The sequence below is a fragment of the Armigeres subalbatus genome, chromosome 2, assembly GCF_024139115.2.
Source record: "Armigeres subalbatus isolate Guangzhou_Male chromosome 2, GZ_Asu_2, whole genome shotgun sequence".
In the NCBI taxonomy this organism is placed as follows: Eukaryota; Metazoa; Arthropoda; class Insecta; order Diptera; family Culicidae; genus Armigeres; species Armigeres subalbatus.
The window spans coordinates 258764677-258784688 of record NC_085140.1 but is presented as its reverse complement, the minus strand read 5'-3'; the positions used below and the strand labels follow the sequence as shown (position 1 = coordinate 258784688).

At 36.5% G+C, this 20012-nt stretch overlaps 1 protein-coding gene across 2 annotated transcripts in view; it reads left to right on the top strand.

The window, feature by feature from the left end:
- The window catches only part of LOC134212122 (ethanolaminephosphotransferase 1), a 49001-nt gene that overhangs the window by 26332 nt on the left and 2657 nt on the right, over positions 1-20012 (top strand). For both annotated transcript variants that reach the window (XM_062689692.1, XM_062689693.1), the window contains exons 4-6: positions 18260-18712; positions 18784-19119; positions 19184-19360. In XM_062689692.1, coding sequence (XP_062545676.1) covers positions 18260-18712; positions 18784-19119; positions 19184-19360 — 966 coding nt within the window. The remainder of the gene's footprint in view (positions 1-18259; positions 18713-18783; positions 19120-19183; positions 19361-20012) is intronic.

The following is a 20012-nucleotide window of genomic DNA, read 5'->3' as shown; positions in this document are numbered from 1 at the left end:
TTTTCCTTAATTTTTAGGGTGACAATATCAGGTCGAGAATGTGATAAAATCGGGTCGAAAACGAGAGAAAATCGAGGGTAGACAAAACTGCGAAGTGACAAAACCGGGTCGATACTGTATTATTAGGCTAACATGATGAAACTTTTATGCCCGGAGAAGTCGAGAAAATTTCCAACTTAAAAATGTTCTAGACCGGACCGCAAATCGACCCCGCCACCCTCAGCATGATCTTGCTTTGTAGTCGCGAATTTTACCGCATGGGAAAGGGGGCCCCGCAGAAAGCATCAGAACAACCTTCATGAGATGATCAATAAGTAGAATAACAAACACTTTCAAAAGATCGTGTTCTAGTAGGATAAGTGTCAAGTGTTGACCGATCCGTAGGAACTTTAGGAAACCATTCAGTGACCACTTAAGTCATGTGTATGGATCACGAGAGGGCCTTCACTGGCCAGTCAAATTCATAAATGAGGGTCACGACAAAAATGTCTTGCTCAGATTGCGATAATAGATTTTTTGTAAAACCATGCTCATATGATTCGAGATTCGTTAGTTTGCAGCTTTTAGGAATATTACGGGCATTATTCATGAAGGAGTGGCTGCTCAGGTCCATAAGAATGAGTAACGATAATTTTATATAACTCAGAGAATGTTAATGAAAAACTTTGGAATAGCCGCGTTCTTCTATGGTGAGTTGCATGGAATGAACATTTCTACGGATGTTCCGGATCTTAGAAAGGACCTCTGGTGGCCACTCAAGTACATTTAAATGGGTCACCACGTTTTTTGTTACTCAGAGTAGCTTTGTAAAAATTGCACTCGTCCATGATGAGTCACCTAGGTCCTCAACTCCGGTGGCCACTCACAGGGTGTCGACTACCTGGAAAAACCTGGAAAGTCAGGGAAAGTCAGGTAATTCCAATTTGGACCTGGAATGTCAGGGAAAGTCAGGGAATTTCGGTTGAGGTCAGGAAAAAAATACCCAATGTTGAAAATTTATAGTGATTTTTTTTTATTTCGAGCAATATGCTGAACACTTATGACAATGAAACGCTGAACCATTTTAATCCATTGAAATAGCTTTAAAGCTTTTTTGTGTGACCGTTGACAGTCTCTAGATTAAAAGTTTACTCCGGGCCCATTCCATGTACCCATGGTAATCGAGTTTGTTTCTATTAATCTCTAAGCAATAACACAGGTTCCAAATCCATGTTGTTCAAATGATCACTGTTGAGGCCTGATTCAAATAAATTGAGTGGTTTTGTGTCAGAGTCGTTTTTGATTTGTATTTGCAATTTCCTCATCTAGCGTTCAAATACTTAAACATCCATCGCGAAAGTCTTAATAAAATTAAATTAATGTACTTATGATATTGGAAGAAATGCGATCTATCTTGAAAAATTTAAATTGCTGATTAGTAACCAACAATATATCATATTACCTTTTGATGAAAATTCAGCGCCCAATTATTTGAAAGATTTTTTTTTCCTTCCTGTCACGTTTTTTTGTTCAGAAATTATATCAATGACCAAGGTGTTTTCAAGACTTGCGGGTACTGAAGAGAGACCTATCATCAAAGACATATCCCATATTTTGTTAGTCCGTTTCATGCTATGTTTTCTAATGGTATAATATCATGTATAATGGCAGGACCTGAATTATTGCGGTGCTATCCCGGGTGGAAACCGTGGTATTGGTAACGAAGCATGATATTGACTTGTTTGGGGTAGGAGTGGGGATGGCTGGCGAGAATAGTGGGAAGTTGCACCGAGGTGTCGTGGAAGTATAGGGGTTTGCTATTAGGAAGAACAAACTAATAGCTCAAGATATTGATAAGTTCTTGTTAATGGCAAGATCTAATATTTTTATGATGTTTCGGTCCAATTTTTTGTTGTTTTCGCTTGTTATTTTTGCTCTTGTTTCGCAGGTTAGTGTCGTGTTTTGTTATCAATATCACAATTTACTGTTAATGAGCCATTATCGTCTACCCGGGATGGCTTGACTTAGCGCCTGCTTGAGGCAAGCGTATTTTGATATATTGCCTTATTCATGTCTTCTTATGCTCCTTATGTTGAGCATGAAAATTTCTTCTTGTTAAGTAGTTAATTTATTTGGATTATTCAGTTAATATTTTAACCAAATGAAATACAGCAACAGTTCGCTAACTGGGCGCTTTTTGACTGGGCTGCATTTTATTTGGGCGTTCGCTAACTGGGCCAAAGCCCAGTTAGAAAGCAGTTATCCCTAAAAAGACAAATACTGGGCTGAGAGGAAAGCCTAAATGGTATATTGTTTTGGTTATCGTTATCCATGTAAAACATTGATCTTAACAATGCATCGTGAATCCTCTCGACAAGCCTGGTAGCGGGTCACTTTTTAGTGACTTGGTCACTTTTTTCGGGCAAGTCACTAAAAAGTCTCTTTTTTCGACCTCAAGTCACTAAAGTCACTTTTTCTCGCAAAAAGTCACTATTTTCAACTATTTTGAAACTATTGACTAAGATTTATGAATGAAGCTTTATGTATCCGTGGCGGAAATGAAATTACGGATTTTGGGAAAATGATTGCTCTGAAACTTCGCCAGCCATTTTACTCGCTGCTCTTATTGGCATTTCACCAGTAGCTAATTGAAGGTGTTTTACGTCAGAATTTATAATTTGGTATATGGTCATGCAAGCAGGAGTCCTGCCTATTTGGATGTTTTTAACTATCAGACTTTCTACAGAAAGGGAAGGTGGAGAGACTTGATTCCTTGAGAGACTTGACCACTTGGGAGACTTGAGCGTATTTTTCTAATAAATCCTCTAGACAAATGATCGTTATGTGGCGAGTTATTTTTTGGATTGACAATCTTATTTATTTTATTATTAGCTGTGTTTTGTCCCTCTTGAAGATTGTTTTAGCGTTGTTTTTTAACAACTCCTCCCAAGAATGATTAAATGCTATCATTTTTTTCACAGAACGAAGCCGTCAGTATGCTTAATTGTTTTTACTGATAAAAATTCATACATTTCATTATAATTTCAGAATATTTGGATTTTTAATTGTTGCCCCAATATAAGGAGACTTGATCTCTCATTAGTCACATAAAATTGGCGAGAAAATTCAAGAAAATATAAATTGTGCTAAAGCGGATAATTTTTTGTAGATATAGATGTAATGAAGGGTTCGCTCGAAAAATATTTATTGAGTAGATATCATTTCAAAGATTAAGACTCAATTTTGAAGATTGCATGCGCTGTCGAATTCCATAGCAAACATCATTCATGAATATGCACAGCAAGTCGAAAAATCTGCGTTTTTTGGAGGAAAAATATTTAAAAGTTCAGGGAGCACTTTTCTACTTTCCATAAAGCAAATTCTTGGAGAAGGAACAATACCCACCGAATATATAGTTTGCCGAAGATTGAATAGTTTGGTGTGATAAAGGATGATTGTATCTTGCACTTGCACTAGACGCAACAATCTCGGTTGTAACTTTGGGAACAGTTGAGTTATTAACGAAACAAATCGATTAATACCCTTATGATTCTCAGCGCGTGATATTTTGGTAAAATAAAAATAATTATTTTTAAATCTAAATAATGATATTTGCATCTATGATTGTACTGCAATCGAATTGAGGGGAGGTACATTAAATGTGTAAGGGATCCCCAAAGTAGTTTTGCTGCAAGAACATGAGAAAAGCCGTTTTTTCCTCCCAACATCCACTTCGATCAATATTGTAGAATTTTCCAAAATATATTTTATGCCGATAATTTATACATTTTAAATGGCATAAATGTAAAAGATTTCAATATGAAAAATTGTGATTTTTTTTTAGATTTTGTTAGATTTGATAGATAACTTTTGAATCTGAAGTCGAGCCCAATGGTTCTGCATTATAAGCAGGAGGTCGAGCGTTTAATCCCAGGCTCGTTGTTTCGTTTTCTACCAAAACGATCCGTACTGTTGTTTCTTTTGCACTAACAATTCCAAAAAATTCTATGGTACATATGACAAATCTGCATCTTTCTTAAGTAGGTGTTCAGCTAATCCAATGATCGTGATTTTCACTCATTCTCACGAGAAGAGAATATTCCTTCACGCAGATTTTTGCCGAGAAATCATTTCAAGCATTGTTTCGTTCACTTCCAGTGGCGCAAACATTTGATTTGCTAGCAGGACTACTAATAATTTTGAGTAATCCTGCTTTTGACTGACTGACTGATATTTAGTTTCCGTGGGATAAAAAAAGAGCGACCAATACAAAAGTTAGCTTGCACGGTTTTCGTTTCTCTTCTGAGTTCGTTATGAGATTGTGGTGAGTGAAAGTTATTCTCCGCCACAAATTACGAAAAAATATTCTCCTTCGACCCAAAAACGCTTGAATTTGTCTCATCAAACTTGGAACTGAAACTAAAAGTCACTATTTGGTCACTTTTCTGCAACTGAAAGTCACTATTTGGTCCCTTTTTTCGTCAGCTTTGGTCACTAAGTCACTATTTTGAGCGGCATTGGTCGCTACCAGCCCTGCCTCGACAGCCTAGTCAAAAAGCGGCGCTCGTTAATTGGACTGATGTTTTAGCCCGGTTAGCGAATGGATGCTGTATTGATTTCCCCATGACGTTTTTCTTTCACGTACTCCATTTTTTCTATTTTTCGGGTTTTTCATCTAAAATATCCAATCATTAAAGTTTGATCCCCGGAAGATGGATTACTTTTAAAATGTGATAATAAGTTAGGAGAATGTGTGTTGCCAGCCGATGAAGAACATAAAATGAAGCTATTTGTTGAACAAAACTAACAAGACCAACGGATCGAACGCAAGGATGTATTTTTATTGTTTTATTAGTATACTATACCTATATTTTTGTATTTTATATGTGTACAGCACAATACAGTATTGGCATAATGGAGCTATAGCTCACTGAAAGCTAGAGTTTTTTTGCTCATTCATCAAAGATTGGAAAAGGTTTAGTAGACATATGTACTTTTAGGGAATTTTTATGAATTACGTACGCTTAACTAACGATCCAGACAAAATTCAATGATGCTTTATATAGCGAGTTGAAAAAGGCCGAAATCCGCGTTATGTGATTAATATATTTTCCCTGAGTTAATTTAGCTTTTCTCCTGTTTACAAAAATGAATAAAAACTGTTTCAAACTGATTAACTGCTCATATTGTGCATTTGCAATCTGCTAACATAACACGCATGGGGCACTTGAATCGTGATAGGCTGTGCTTAGTGGAATGATAATTTTGTTCACACTCAATCTAAAGGTCTACTACCACAGTCAGTGAATTTTCAATATCAGCGAAAATTTTATGAAACTAGTTCAAAATGTCCTCCATAATACAGTAGCTTTTTTTAATAGATGTGTCGAAGCGTTTAGTCCTTTTAGAAATATCTGTCGCTTTTCTTCATACATTCTCAATATTTATAATATTCCATTTATTTCACCTAGGTATTTCGTTTTCTTTTGGTTTTCTAGAAAAAAAATTTGAAATTTGAAAACAAAAGCTTTGAATAAAACTCATTCTCTCTCCTTCAATGTTTATAGAACAAAAAAGTTCCTTGAATCAATACGCCTTCTATACGACGAATGAATGATGTATGAAACAGAACATAATTGAACATGTACAAATCAACTTCAATTATTAGTGAATATGAATGAGCAAAAAACTTGGTTATACAGTCAAACCTCCATGAGTCGATGTTCTATGACTCGATATCGACTCATGGAAGCAAATTATCCCATATTAAAAAATATTTTCTGGGTTACTGTGATGGTCCCTTCAAACAGATTTCCAAAGATTTCCTATTCCACATGTCGATATTTCCATGAGTCGATGGTCCCTTCAATATCGACTCATGGAGGTTTGACTGTATACTGTTTTGTTAGAGTTAGAGTCCATCAGAATATAAAGCACTAGAGTCCTCCAAAAATTTATTCTCATTATGTAGTTATATTCAATGTCTTTATTAAAGATGTAAGTGGCTTTATCAGTGCTTAGTTGCTCATTTGGGGTAGTTGATATATAAATATTCATCTTAAATGTAAAAATTGTGAATACGATACAAGTTATTTCTTTTTAACTATCACATGCTATTTGTTTGATAGTTTGGTGGAAACTTTTTAGTTTTAAATTCATAATTGAACCACCACTGAAAAGGTCAAGCAAATGTATTTTAAGTAATTTTCTTTATAGTAGCCAGACTTCGTTTATTCTTTTTAGGCTGTTTTTCACACCATCTATGGACTTTCTATATATATTCGATATACAAAACATTTTTGCCTTTCTCGTACAACTGAGTTGTGCCGAGGGACTGTCATTTCACTCCGAAAACGAACTTTTTATAGAAGCCTCTGAGACCCATAGTGTTATATACCAGTCGACTCAGCTCGACGAGCCTGTCTGTCCGTGTGTATGTGTGTGTACAAAGGCTATCAAACACATTTGACAACTTTTCGTATAGACCGATTTTCTCGCAACAAGTTTCATTCGACAGGGGACAAAGCTTTGTTGATCACTATTGAATTTTATAACCATTTAAACCCCATATAAGGTTGGTGTCTTAACTAAATACAAGAAAGGCATCACCAACGCTAGGTGGATTAATCTGGGTTTTCTTCTAGTAAATAGAATAACTTGATAGGGTTTTGAACATGCTTCTCTTTTTTTGCACTTTAAAATTCATTGAATAGTTCGTCATATATGTTAGCACTAACATCCCGGTCTAAATAATTAAAAGCATTTTTTTTCCATGTTATTGAAGTTGCATGGATCGCATCACTTACCAAGGTGAATCCTGATCCGTGTAACCACCTACCCCGCCCACTCATAAGAATCCCTCCTGTGGCAACTGTAGAGATGCAGAGGTGTCTAGTAACAACAGTCTCTAGTAACAACAGATGTCACACCAACTATTCCTTCCCTTCCCAGATGACCGTAAGGACGTGGCCGGCGCCGTTATTGATCCTTTAATTACTGAACTCTCGATCTGTGCACATTGAGGTTGGAAAGCTAATCCCAAGCCCCAACTATTGATTCCCTGTGCAATTTCGATTGTTCTGGTCAATCACGGAGTAGCAACTACGAATTGTGCGGTCATCAAGCTCAAGCTCAATTCAGCGCCCAATTATTTGAAAATTATCTAGTCTAATTATTTTTGTGGACCTTTGACAACACTCCACAGCATCGGCATTATCCCCAAACAAGATTCTGTAGGAAATGTTTTAAAAACATTTTGTGAACTTTCATTTGATGATGGGCTTTTAAAGTCCTTGGTCGAACCTCACGTCCTTAGGTACTAGTCATGTAGAGAGAATAACAGTGGATTAAAGCATCATACTATCTCATGTACGTAGGTGGCGATGGTCTCAATAAAACGTTTTCTCGATACTCCATAACCATAGTCAGACGCAAGAAGAGAATAATGTTTTTGTCAATGGAAATGTTTCAGTAACATGCAGAGATTTTCATGTGCTTCTAGGAATAGAAAAAAAAAAAACATTTTTCATACCTGGAATTTTTCGAGAAATGGTCTGGAAAGTCAGGGAATTTCATTCTCAAATTTGAGTCGACACCCTGCATCCTCAGGTCCATCACAATGGGTCACCACAATCATTTGTTACTCGTAGCTCGATAATGAAAAGCTTTGGAAAAACCACGCTCTTCTATGATAAGTTTCATGAATTGACCATTTTAGGGACATTCTGGATCTTCTGGAGCACCTCCGGTGGCCACCCAGGTCCACCAAAATAGGTCCCCACAATCATTTGTTACTCAAAGTACGATAATGAAAAGCTTTGTGAAAAAAACGCGCACTTCTAGGATGAGTTCCATGAATTGACCATTTTTACGGATGTTCCGGATCTTCTGGAGGACCTCCGGTGGCCACTCAGGTCTATCACAATGGGTCACCATAATTATTTGTTACTCGTAGTTCGATAATGAAAAACTTTGGAAAAAACCGCGCTCTCTTATGATAAGTTTCATGAAATGACCATTTATACGGACGTAACTTCTTTATACACCAATGTAGAGTAGAGTGGGGCAAGAGTACGCACTTAGTTTTCAATCGATCATGTGGCCCTTATGAAGCAAGCTTCTGCATATCAAATCAGTGTCGATGATTCATATACTCTTCCTTTATGTTACCCAGTGGACAAAATATTGAAATTATTGAGATTCGTTTTAGTAGAACCCTTATTGCAAGACAAGTGAAAAACGCACTCATACCCCACCGGTGGGGTAAAAGTGCGCATTGGGTGGGGTAAGAGTACGCATTTATCCAATCATGTGCCTTAAGTATATATTAACACAAATAAGAGTTAATAACATTTAATTGATGTTTAATGAGCATATATTAGGGAATGCTTAAAGATTACGTAACTCTTAAAGGGGGAGGGGGTTCTAAAAATGTGCACTTTCATACGAAAAACCATTGTTTTTTTATATATACAAAAAACTACAGAGGTAAAAATATATATCAGGTTTCACGTGGCGTATACAAAGGTATTTTCCTCAAAGAAAGTCCATCAATCACGTAACGTAAAATTTGGCTATTTTATCACCCCTCCCCCCCTATCTTACACTATTTGTATGAATCCTCTAAAAAATATATGGATCGTCACACATCTCGCAACCCCTCCCAGCTAAACGTTACGTAATTTATGAATGTTTCTTTTGATTAAATGAAATTATCATTTAGATGAAATTGTGTTTTCGTACTATGTTTAGGTGTACAACAAGTCCTAATACAATTTCATTATTTCGCTCCAGTGCTTTGTTCGCTAAGTCCTTTCTAACACTGAATTACTTCAACTTATCCTAAAACCTTGTGATAATTTCGAATTCTTTCCCTTTTCCTTAGTTGTGGATCTTTACGCTTTGGAAGAAGTCTTATTGCGGCCGGAGATACGGATTTGACATCATAACTTGTAGATTCATATGCGTACTCTTGCCCCACCGGTTCCTGCGTACTTTTACCCCACAGTCCCAAAAATCATTCAAGTAATGGTTTAGACTTCTTGGAAATCCAACCGGATTGGTGTTCTGTACCATAAAGTACTCTATACAATAGGTTATCGAAATGGTATAATGTTCACCTGATTGAACGTATATATGGTAATGAAATACTAGTTGCGGAAATCCAATTATTTTTAGCAAAATGACCAAAAAGTTATCTAACTCCATATCTCCCTTGTTGTTTATTCAAATCGTTTACAATTACACATGATAATAGTTGGCCAGAATACCTGTCAAACTGATGCAGTGGTGCTAGTTTATATTTTTTTATTACTTAAAAAAATCGAAAACGTACTCTTACCCCACGCGCACTCTTGCCCCACTCTACTCTACTGACTTTTTCCATCAATATTTTCAAGCAAACGATTAACTTTTGTAATAAATACACACTGTGATTTGTCGAAACCCTCCAAATTGGACATTTTGCTTGAAAAATAGCTTTCTTCCAACTACTTTACTGCCGTTTCAAGCATATCTGTCCCATGTCGAAAAAGATGCAATTGAGAAAAATGGGATTGAAGTTGGAAACATATTTTTCAGTTTGTAGCTAAATTGCCCAATAAATTTTGATTAATAAACGTATATCGATGAAAATAGTGTATTTCTAATGGCATAGTATGTTTTAAAGGATAAACACTGTTTTTTTGGTGAAATTTATTCAGTGGGACATTTATGCTGCGAAATTGAAGACAAAATTGATAATTCCAAGCATATTTGTCCCAGTGCTAAAGTATCATCAGATTACTTTGCGCTTAGCAAAAGTTCAGTTGGGTCTGGATATTAACCTGATTCAAATTAGATGCATTAGGTCTTTTCAAAGCGTATTGTAGTAAGGGGCCGTACACTAATAACGTAAGCTTTTGGAGGAGGGGACTCTTACGCTCCATAGAAAAAAATGTGTATAAAAATGCTGACATGGGGACGAGTGTGTCTGATATAATACCTTACATAAGGGTGAGGACAGTGAGAATTGGTTCCTATACATAACTTGATCCTGAAATAAATTCAGGATAATTATGTTTCAGCGCAGATGGAAGAAGCATCAAAATCAGGTTCCGTGGTAACTCAATACCGCAATACTGCGAAGGTGTTTGATGGCTCCTATGAAATTTATTTCAGATTAGCATCTGATGTGTCGAGTGAAAAATTCCACCTGCGTGTATGAACATTTGAAAACACATGTTTAGCACATTTTTTTCGTAATAAGTTGCACTTGACGGGAAATTCGGCCCCATTGTTTGCTATTGAAAATCGATTAATCACTTCGTTCCGAAGCTATTGCAAAAATCTTGTATATATGAAAATGAATTGGGCCTACCTTATAGCCATGCGCTTAGAAGCACGACTACAAAGCGATGATGCTTAGGTGGCTTGGTTGGACTCACGGTCAAAGGAATTTTCGGGTGCAATGAATTATTGGCAGTGGGTGATTTTCTACCCACCGCTTTCACATTCAGGCGCTATAGTATATGAGCAAAATAGCCAGCATGAGTTAACCACCAGAAATTTGTAAGGCGAAAGACATCTAACGCGGGTTTTCTTAAAATTAGGAACTTTTTTGGAACTATTTGGTAGTGGTTATGTAGGAAGGTGTCCGCTACAACGCCTACCAAATATTTTTTCGATGAAGGTGCTTAATTTCGAGAAATCGAACCTTAGATGCCTTTCGCCATACTGATTTCAGAAAGTTAACTTCTAGTGTGCCGCTGTAAGCACGCTCAAAGCAGGCGATTCATTAGGCATAAAAGTATTATCGTGTTAGCCTCATCATATACGAATGCAAAAATGGTAATGCCAATAAGGAAAGAAGAAAAAGTGTAAATAAATACATAGAATGCGAATAAAAATGAGAGACTATTCTCACTTAAGTTTTAATATAAATATGCTAAATATGCTTCAATTATTACTTTTCAATGTTCATGATGTACAAGAAAGGCATCAACGATGTTAGGTGGATCAACCTTTTTTACCCATTGAAACTATACCACAACCCATATTCTATCTCTGAATGATTTGATAATGAAAATTGGCCTCTTCGAAGTAATTTAATACATGTTGTATGAAATTTGTTTCAATGGGACAGTTATGCTTGGAAATACTACAATGGGCCAATATTTTTCGCCAAATTTTCGAATAAACTATATGTATTTATTTGTTCACATTAAAATATACATTAATTTAGAACGTTTGGTGCAAAAAACTAAAAATGATAAAAATCGACATGGGACAGATGTGCTTGGGACGGCACTTTATACATTTTTCAATAAGGAAAAGGAAAACAGGTAATAATACAATAAAAACTATTTACTCTACAACATCAAAAAATGTAAGCAATAGAACTGTTGTTAGGAATGCCTGTTGCGATTGAGTTCTAGCACACACAAAGTTCCCAAAGGTTCAAACAAGCATTATTTTTTTGGTCACACTATGCTCCGCATACATACAAGAATAAAGTATTGTATAGAGCATATGTGGATATTCAGTGTACATAGAAGATTTCAAGTGTATCATTTTATCTCTGATACTCTGTATTTTTCTTCTTCCATTATGAACGATTCCTACTTCTCAGACTATAACTTACAATACCGCGTTTGAACGCTAACATCAGTTGAGCAACGTTTTTGAAAATGATGTCAAAATTTACGATATCAGCTTATCAATAGCATGTATCATAGCGTATACGTATAGATATCACCCAGTATGCTGCCAATTTTCATGACATCATGACTTCACTTGCTGGTGGAATGCATTATCAACTCCCGGGGAAATTAATAACTGATTGAATGCTTTGATAATACAACACAATTTACAATTTAAGTTGAAATGTTGTAAAGCTATTCAACATATTTTCTAGGAACAGAGACTTGTGATTCACAGTATTATTTTTTGAACCCAAAAAATATGCCCTAGATCCGTTTTGGTTTAAATTTATCTATTGGAGATAATTTGTATGATATATAAGTTTGATATTTGTTTACACGTAGAATCGACAATCATATAAACAAACAAAGTTCGATGACTTTCTGTTTGCCCGGTATACCGCGAACTGATATATTTCCATGTCATTACGATTGATTGTTGAATATTAGCATCACTTTGTTATCTACTTGCGCGTTATGAACACATAACACGTTGTCCACAATTATCAAATTTTGCGTGAGCGTAAGTCTTCTGCGTCAACTAATTACATAAAGTGATATCATTTTCGCGTGTTGCCGAAAATTAGATGTTATAAACATCGTAAATGGGGCCAAACCTCCACGTAAAATGAATCATATAAATAACATGTTAATGCTAGTAAATAATGTGTACGGGTATCGGGGGCCATCCTTAGCCTAGCGGTAAGACGCGCAAGCAAGACCATGATGCGGGTTCATTGTCTCGATTTCCCTGGGCATAAGAGAGTATCATCGTGTTAGCCTCACGATATACGAATGCAAAAATGGTACCTTGGCTTAGAAACCTCGCAGTTAATAACTGTGATAGTGCTAAATGAACATTAAGCTGCGAGGCGGCAATGTCCCAGTGGGGGATGTTATTTTTTTTGCGTGACTTGATTTATGCATCTGTTTGTCGCAGTTGGAAGATTTTTACCAGGCAATAGTGCATTATTGCGTTTCCCTTTATGAAACGATGTCTCAAATCTAGACCAACATTTGAAAAGGGCGTAACAGCCAAAATTTATTACATCTGATTCCTTGTCCACATACATGGCTTTATATGTAGACGAAGAATAGGAAGGAATAAAATTTGGCTGTTACGCCCTTTTCAAATGTTGGTCTAGAAATAATAGCTATGGCAATGGTAGCTTTTTATATCAATGAGGATAAAGATTTAGGCAGGCTTTCAAACAGTGACGAAAAATACATACAGTGACGAGTAACAAAATAAAATATTCAACTTAACCGTCTGTTTGAAATAAGTTTATTCGAAACCATATACATAGTGAGGGCTTTGGCAATCATGACAAAGAGCAGCATTCAATTTTTAAGTGCCAATAACAAACATTCTGCATAGGGAAAATATCGCAAATAGTTAAAATGGCTCTACTGCAAATGTTGTTCAAGTATGTCCCACTTGCCCCATGTATGTTAAAACTCAAAGGCAAGTAAAAATTGCAGATTTAGGCCTCAATTGAAGCTTTTCGATGTCACATAATTATTTAGTTGCTCAAAATAATCACTTTCCACATCAATGATACATTTTGAAACGACTAACTTGTTGGAAATCCTTTGACTTAAAATAAGAGTAATAGCTTTTCCCTGTAGTTTAAAGTCATTATCAAGCAATAGCATCAGTATGTGGCCTCAAATGGTTTTGATTCCAAATATTTTTATGTCGGATGAATTCGTTGATAGTTCTGCTTCATGTTTTTAGAACATTGTTACGATTAAAAACGTTCATCGATTTATCGACAGCCTAGTACCCACTTATCACGTATTTTCACTTGCCCTGGGGTTCGTTTTCCGCCAATGAAGAAACTTTTTAATGGATGGATGGATTGGATGAATTTGGATGAATTTTGAAAGCATTCCTGCAAATGTTCCTGATGGAGCTCTTGCCGAAAGAATTATTTGAAAAATCGTTTTAGGTTTTTCTTTGGATTTTTTTTATGAATTCAATCTAAAATTCGTTCAAGAATTTATTCGGAATTGGCTCCTGAAATTCATTTGGAAATTCCTCCAGGAAATCCTCCAGAAATTATTTCGAAAACTATTTCAGGAATATTTTAGAAAATTCCCCCCCAGAATTTCTTCTGACATTTATCCAGGGATTTCTTCGTAAATCCTCCGGAAATGCTTTTGTTAATTTCTTCAGAAATTCTTTCAGAAGTTTCTCAAGGAAATCCTTGGAGAATTCTATCAAAATCAGAAACTTCGGCTTAGGGGGCACATAGTGGGAGGTTTGTGCCTTCGCCCTTCACAGCATCTTTCGTTATTTACCTGATGGAAAACGTGGGATGAAAAGCAAAAGGGAAGGAATTAAGCATAATAGAAAAGGGGCCTGGAGAGGAATCAAAAAAGTAAGCGAAACTCAGAAACCCAGCCCATCTGGTATAAAAAAGACAAGCAGCAAATCTAGACGAGCTGGCATCAAAAACCAGACAAGCTGGCAGCAAATCCAGACTTAGAGATGAGCCAGCCCAGGGCTGCAATTCTTTTAAATAAAGATAAATCAATCAATCAAATCTAGATGAGCTGGCAAAAAAAACTAGGCCAGTTGGCATTAAAGTAAAATCAGACAAGCCGGCATCAAAAATCGGACAAGTGGCATAAAAAACTAGATGTAACTAATCATTTATTGCCAGTGTTTGTTGGAGTTTTCAAAACCTTACAAAGATCTATTGGTAAACATGGATGTCGATACTTGAACCATCTTAGAGCATTTGTTTCACGCAGAGAAAAAATCCTGGGGAAATTCTCTAGGAATATTCAAGAAAATTCCTCCTGGAATTTCTTTGGACATTTCTCCAAGGATTTCTTTAGAAAATCTTCAGAAAATGTTTTTGTAAATTTATCCAGAAATTCTGTCGGAAGTTACCCCAAGAATTCCTTGGAGAACTTCTAGGAGAAGAAATTCTAGGACATCCTTCGGAATGTTTCCTTCGAATATTCCTCTAGCAAAAACCATACAAAAAGCTTTGAGGATTTTTTTCTGATATGCGATCAGAAATGCTTCCGGAAATTCATAAAGAATAAAATAGTGTCCGATGAAAATCCTAGAGGAATTTTTGGCATTTCTAACCGCACACTCAAAAACATTCCGAAAGAAACTTCATAATGAAATTTCCGATAAGAATTTTCGAAGTATTTCTAAAATAATTTCTGAAGAGATTCTCAAAAGAAATCTCAATAGATTTTTTTAAGAGATAAAGTCTAAAGGAATTCATGGACGAGTTGCTTAAAAGGTTTTTGGAGGAATATCTGACGGAATTCCTAAAAACAACTTTTGGAAGAATCCCTGAAGGAAGTTCTGAAAGATTTCCTGTGGAATGATCTAAACGAAAGACTTCCTTAAAGAATTATTGAAATGTTTTCATTTAGAAATTCCTTAAATAATTGCTGGAGTCCTTTGAAAAATTAAAGTAATTTCTAAATCAATTCCCGGAGAGATTTCAAATGGTATTTCCGGAAGAATTTATAAATTTAATTTCTAAAGGATTTTCCGAAAAAATCAGAAGGTTCGTGTACAAGACACGACCGCAAGGTAGACGTTGAACAACATAGGTCGTCTTGATAAGAAAGATCTTCTTCGTGGAAACTTGATGTTGCTGAGAGCTTGGAAATCTACCGACAGGTACAAACGCGGTTGTTGAATAAAGATCAAGGAAATGGTAGCTCCTGGCTCTTCAAGTTTATACCTAAGCATTAAGCGCAACAAGCGAGTAGAAGTAGGGGAAAGTGGGGCAAGATGGCCACCCTAAGCGGTAACTCTTGTAAAATAGGGAAACTCCTTTGAATTCTGCTTATTTGACCATAAAACACCTTTATGATTCCTTGTCTTTGACATAAGTATCAATAAACACTGATTAATGAAGTTTCAGTATTTTATAAACTGGTTTTAAAAAAAGTTTTTTAAGATGCCTATATTCACCATATGGGGCAATATGGGCACCCTCTCGGGGCAAGACGAGCAAGGACCAAAAACTATATCAAAAGTGTGCTAAATTTATTTTGAATACGGGACACATTTCTTGCACTTCTATGGATTATGTTCAAGTGATGCTTTGCTTAAAAATGTCGTATTTAATGTTGATTTCTTGACAACTGGCACTACGACAATATCAGAATTTGCCTAAAACTAATTTTTACTATTAAAATCATATCCTTTGTTTCAAACCATCTCTGATTCACGCAGAAACTATTTTGATCATTTTTTAAATGCATTTAAGGGTTAGGCGACTCTTAATCCTGGAGATGACCTTGTTCCTATACAGTTGGCAATACCGCCCCAAGCCGACGTATATCCAAAGATTTATATCCTAGCGAACCTAATTACTGCGAATCTCCTCAAATTATTATTGTACATAGGCTATAGTTATATAAAAGCTTCGGTAAATATCAATTTGTCCTGAAAAATGAGTAATTTATGCTTCAATTGTTAAATTATGTAACTAGAAAATTATAAGAAAATTAGAATTTCAACTAAATCATCTTCAAATCAATATTACAAGTTACAAGAACAAGTGAGGTTGTCAAAGTGCATTCTTCAGTTGTACAGCCCTTTTACATTATTGTGAACCATCCCTTGTAATAATAATGTGAATATAATGCTCACTTAAGGCATAATTAACGTTGGCTGTCTTGCCCCATATGGCCATCTTACCCCACTTTCCCCTAAGCACCGTAGTAAATGTAACTCGATAAATTATTATACCTACGCATAGTATAAATAGTGTAAGCTGCGATCATTTTCTTCAAGTCGAGTCAAGTACGAGACACTGAAGACGGCCTTACTGTTGAGGTCGAAATACGTATCTGTCAAGATACAATTATGTGGTGGAACTCGTCTTATGACAAGGGAACATAGGTCGTCTTGATAAGAAAATTATTTAGAGCTTCCAGTGGAATGTCTTTACTTGTCATCATCAATTGTAAAAACTTGTCTTATGCCAAGTAAGGACATCGTTGCGATTGATGTTTCTGCCCTAACTAAGCGACTATGTGTTGTACATTGAAGAACTTTATTCTCGGATCAGCTTTCTTTTGTATAGACAGTTAGTCTTGGAAAGAACCGATTTATTTTCAATAATGCGTTTTTCTAATCACAAACAGCAGCAAAACCAAATGAGAATCTTGAGAGAAAGTTTCACTTGACTGCTACTGATGCCATCCATGCGAATTATTTTTTGCAGCGTCTCCCTCTGACACGCGCTAGTGGTTCTGCTAGCTACAGAAATTTTCTTTTATCGCTAAGCGATTAATTTGTACTTTGAACAAAACTGCTCTCAGCTCAACCTTCCCTTGTACAGAATGGTGGTCCTTGTAATCAATAAAGATGGCGCATTAGTCCTCTTTGCTAATTTGTATGGGTGCAAATATTATGTGCAACCATAACACTCTCCGAAGGGCGATGCTAGAGGGTTTAAGTTATTAACTACAGGAAAGCTGCTTTTCGCGAGCGCGAGCCATTTCTTTCGCAACATTCGGACTATCGGTTGTTTATTTCGCTACGATAGCGTCTGTGGCGGTCATGGCAGCAGCGCAGTGGAGGTGGAGTACATTTATGCATGCCTATAAATTTTTGCATCTTCTCGCTCTGATGTGCACTCGTGATTCTACTACCGAAGGAAATTTTCTGCCAAGCGATAAAGATTTGCACTTGAAGACAATTTATCTGCAAAAAATCTGCTCCGGTCGCCAAGCGATTAATTTTCACTTTGAACCAAATTCGTTCTGGCCTATCCTTCCCTTTTATAGAATGTTGGTCCTGAGAAGCAATTTCCGTAGGATTTTTCGAAGGAGTCACTGGAGGAAATTTCGAAGCAGTTACTGCAAAAATTTCCGAGATGAAATGGAATCTGATAGAATACCTGGAGGTATTTCTGAAAGTATTCCTAAGGGATTTTCCGACAGATTTCTTGATGGAATTTCCGGAGAAATTTTTGGAAGATTTTTCGAAAAAAAATCCGGAACACTTAATTAAGATATTTCCTAGGGTTTTTTTTTAAAGAAAATTCTAAAGTTATTTGTAAAGGAAATTTCTAAGAAATTTCTGAGAATACATATGAAAAATCCTGGAGGGATTCTTGTAGGCATTTCTGGATTTATTTGGGGAGGATTTTTCATAAGAATTCCTGGAGGAATTTAGGAATGAATTACTGGTGGAATCTCCGAAGGAATATCTGGATAAATTTCCAATGGAATTCCTGAACACACATTTTTGGGTGATTTGCCGAATTTATACTTGAAGGAACTTTTGAAGTAAATTCTCAAGGAATTCTTGATAATATACCCTAAAAAGTCTTATCTTAGAATCAAACCAGATTCTTGTTTTGCGACTGTTAATGGCATATATCAAGAAAACCCCTCAAAAATATTGAGATTATAGTTGGTTCATTATCTTCGAATATTCTCAGGAATTCTAGGAAATGAAACTTTTTGGAAAAACTTTTCGAAAAAATCCTAGAGGCTTTTCCAATAAATTACTAGAAAAATGTTTTAACTGATCAACCTCTGAATATGTTGCAGTACATCTTTATTATAAAAATATCCGCATTTCTCTTTTATTCCCCAAACAGTACTTTCCAAAATGGGTTGCTCCAAATTTGATGACATTTGCCGGTTTTCTATTCACGGTGTTAAACTTCGTAATACTCTCCTGGTACGACTGGGGATTCTACGCTAGCACAGACTGCGAGAACTGCACACCCATCCCGAACTGGTTTTGGCTGATAGCTGCCCTAAACATATTCCTCGCGTACACCCTGGATGGTATCGACGGTAAGCAGGCGCGCCGGATAGGACTTTCCGGACCACTGGGTGAGCTGTTCGACCACGGACTGGACTCTTATTCGGCGTTTTTCATTCCCGCTTGTTTGTATAGCATTTTTGGACGAGGTGAACTCTCGGTGCCGCCCATTCGTATGTATTATATCATGTGGACGATCTTCTTCAACTTTTACCTCTCGCACTGGGAAAAGTATAACACGGGCGTGCTGTATCTGCCATGGGGGTACGATTTAGGAATGTGGGTGAGTACCTTACCAAATTTTGATATGCACTTGTAAAGGAATTTTCTTAATTTGTATTTCTTACTTCAAAGGGATCGGTGCTTATGTATTTGGCTACGTGGCAGTATGGATACCAGATGTGGAAAACGGAGCTACCTTGGAGTATTTCGGCGGGACAGCTAATGGAACTGTGTTTGCATGTAAGCGCAATGTCGAACCTGCCGATGGTGGTTTACAATATGTATCGATCGTACAAGGATCGCACCGGAAAGATGCGAACAATGAAGGAAGCCCTTCGGCCACTGTTCACTTATGGGACGTTCATGTTCGTGTCGCTTCTGTGGGTGTTTATATCTCCCAACGATATTATGAACAAGGATCCACGGGCGGTCTACATCCTCAGTGGCACGATTTTCAGCAACATAAGTGTAAGTTTTAAATAAATAACATGTAGCATTTTTTTAATTGACCATCGTGATTTTTTTGTTCCAGTGTCGACTGATCGTCTCGCAAATGTCTAATACAGTTGTTGAAACTTTCAACTGGATGACTGGGGTTCTGTGTGTTGCCGTATTAATGAGCATTTCAATGCCCGCTATTGAGCGACCACTACTGTATTTACTTGTTGTCGGCAGTTCACTGGCTCATTGGCATTACGGATCTGTTGTGGTGAGTATTTGATTATTTTTCAAATGAATATCGTTTTCATATTCAAAGAATTCAATACCGAACAATGTAATTTTAGTTTTAGATTATAATAAATTTCGGCATAGATATGTACCAATGTAACAGCGTAGTGTTAAAATTAAATGGAAGAACTCTTCTTCAAGTTCCATATCTACGTGAATACTTTGATTGCTAGAGCGTAGCAAACCTATAGGATCCTCGGAGAGGACTCCGAGGACTTCTGACCTAATTGGCTAAAGAGGCGATACATCTCTGCCAGTTTCGCCAAACGTTTCGTTGGTCCCCATGTAATCACTACATACGACATGTGCCATTTTCCAACCGAGTACCTACAGTACCCGAAACCGACAAAAGCTTTCCGGTCTGTCGGCAAATTTAGTTTTGTTTGAAGGTTCTGGGACCTAAGCTGGATCCGTTTTCAAAAAGAAATGTTTCATAAGCATTTTTATTGTATTTTCAACTGGAAATATGCAGAAGTTTCCAAGAATTGTTTTTTTTTTTAATTTCTACTAACTATGCTTTGATAATTCCACGAAAAATGCTTTAGATTTTACAAAGGAAACACTTCGGATTTCCGAGGCAAATCGTTTAGAATTTCTAAGAGAAATAATTGGAATTTCCGTGATATCCTAAT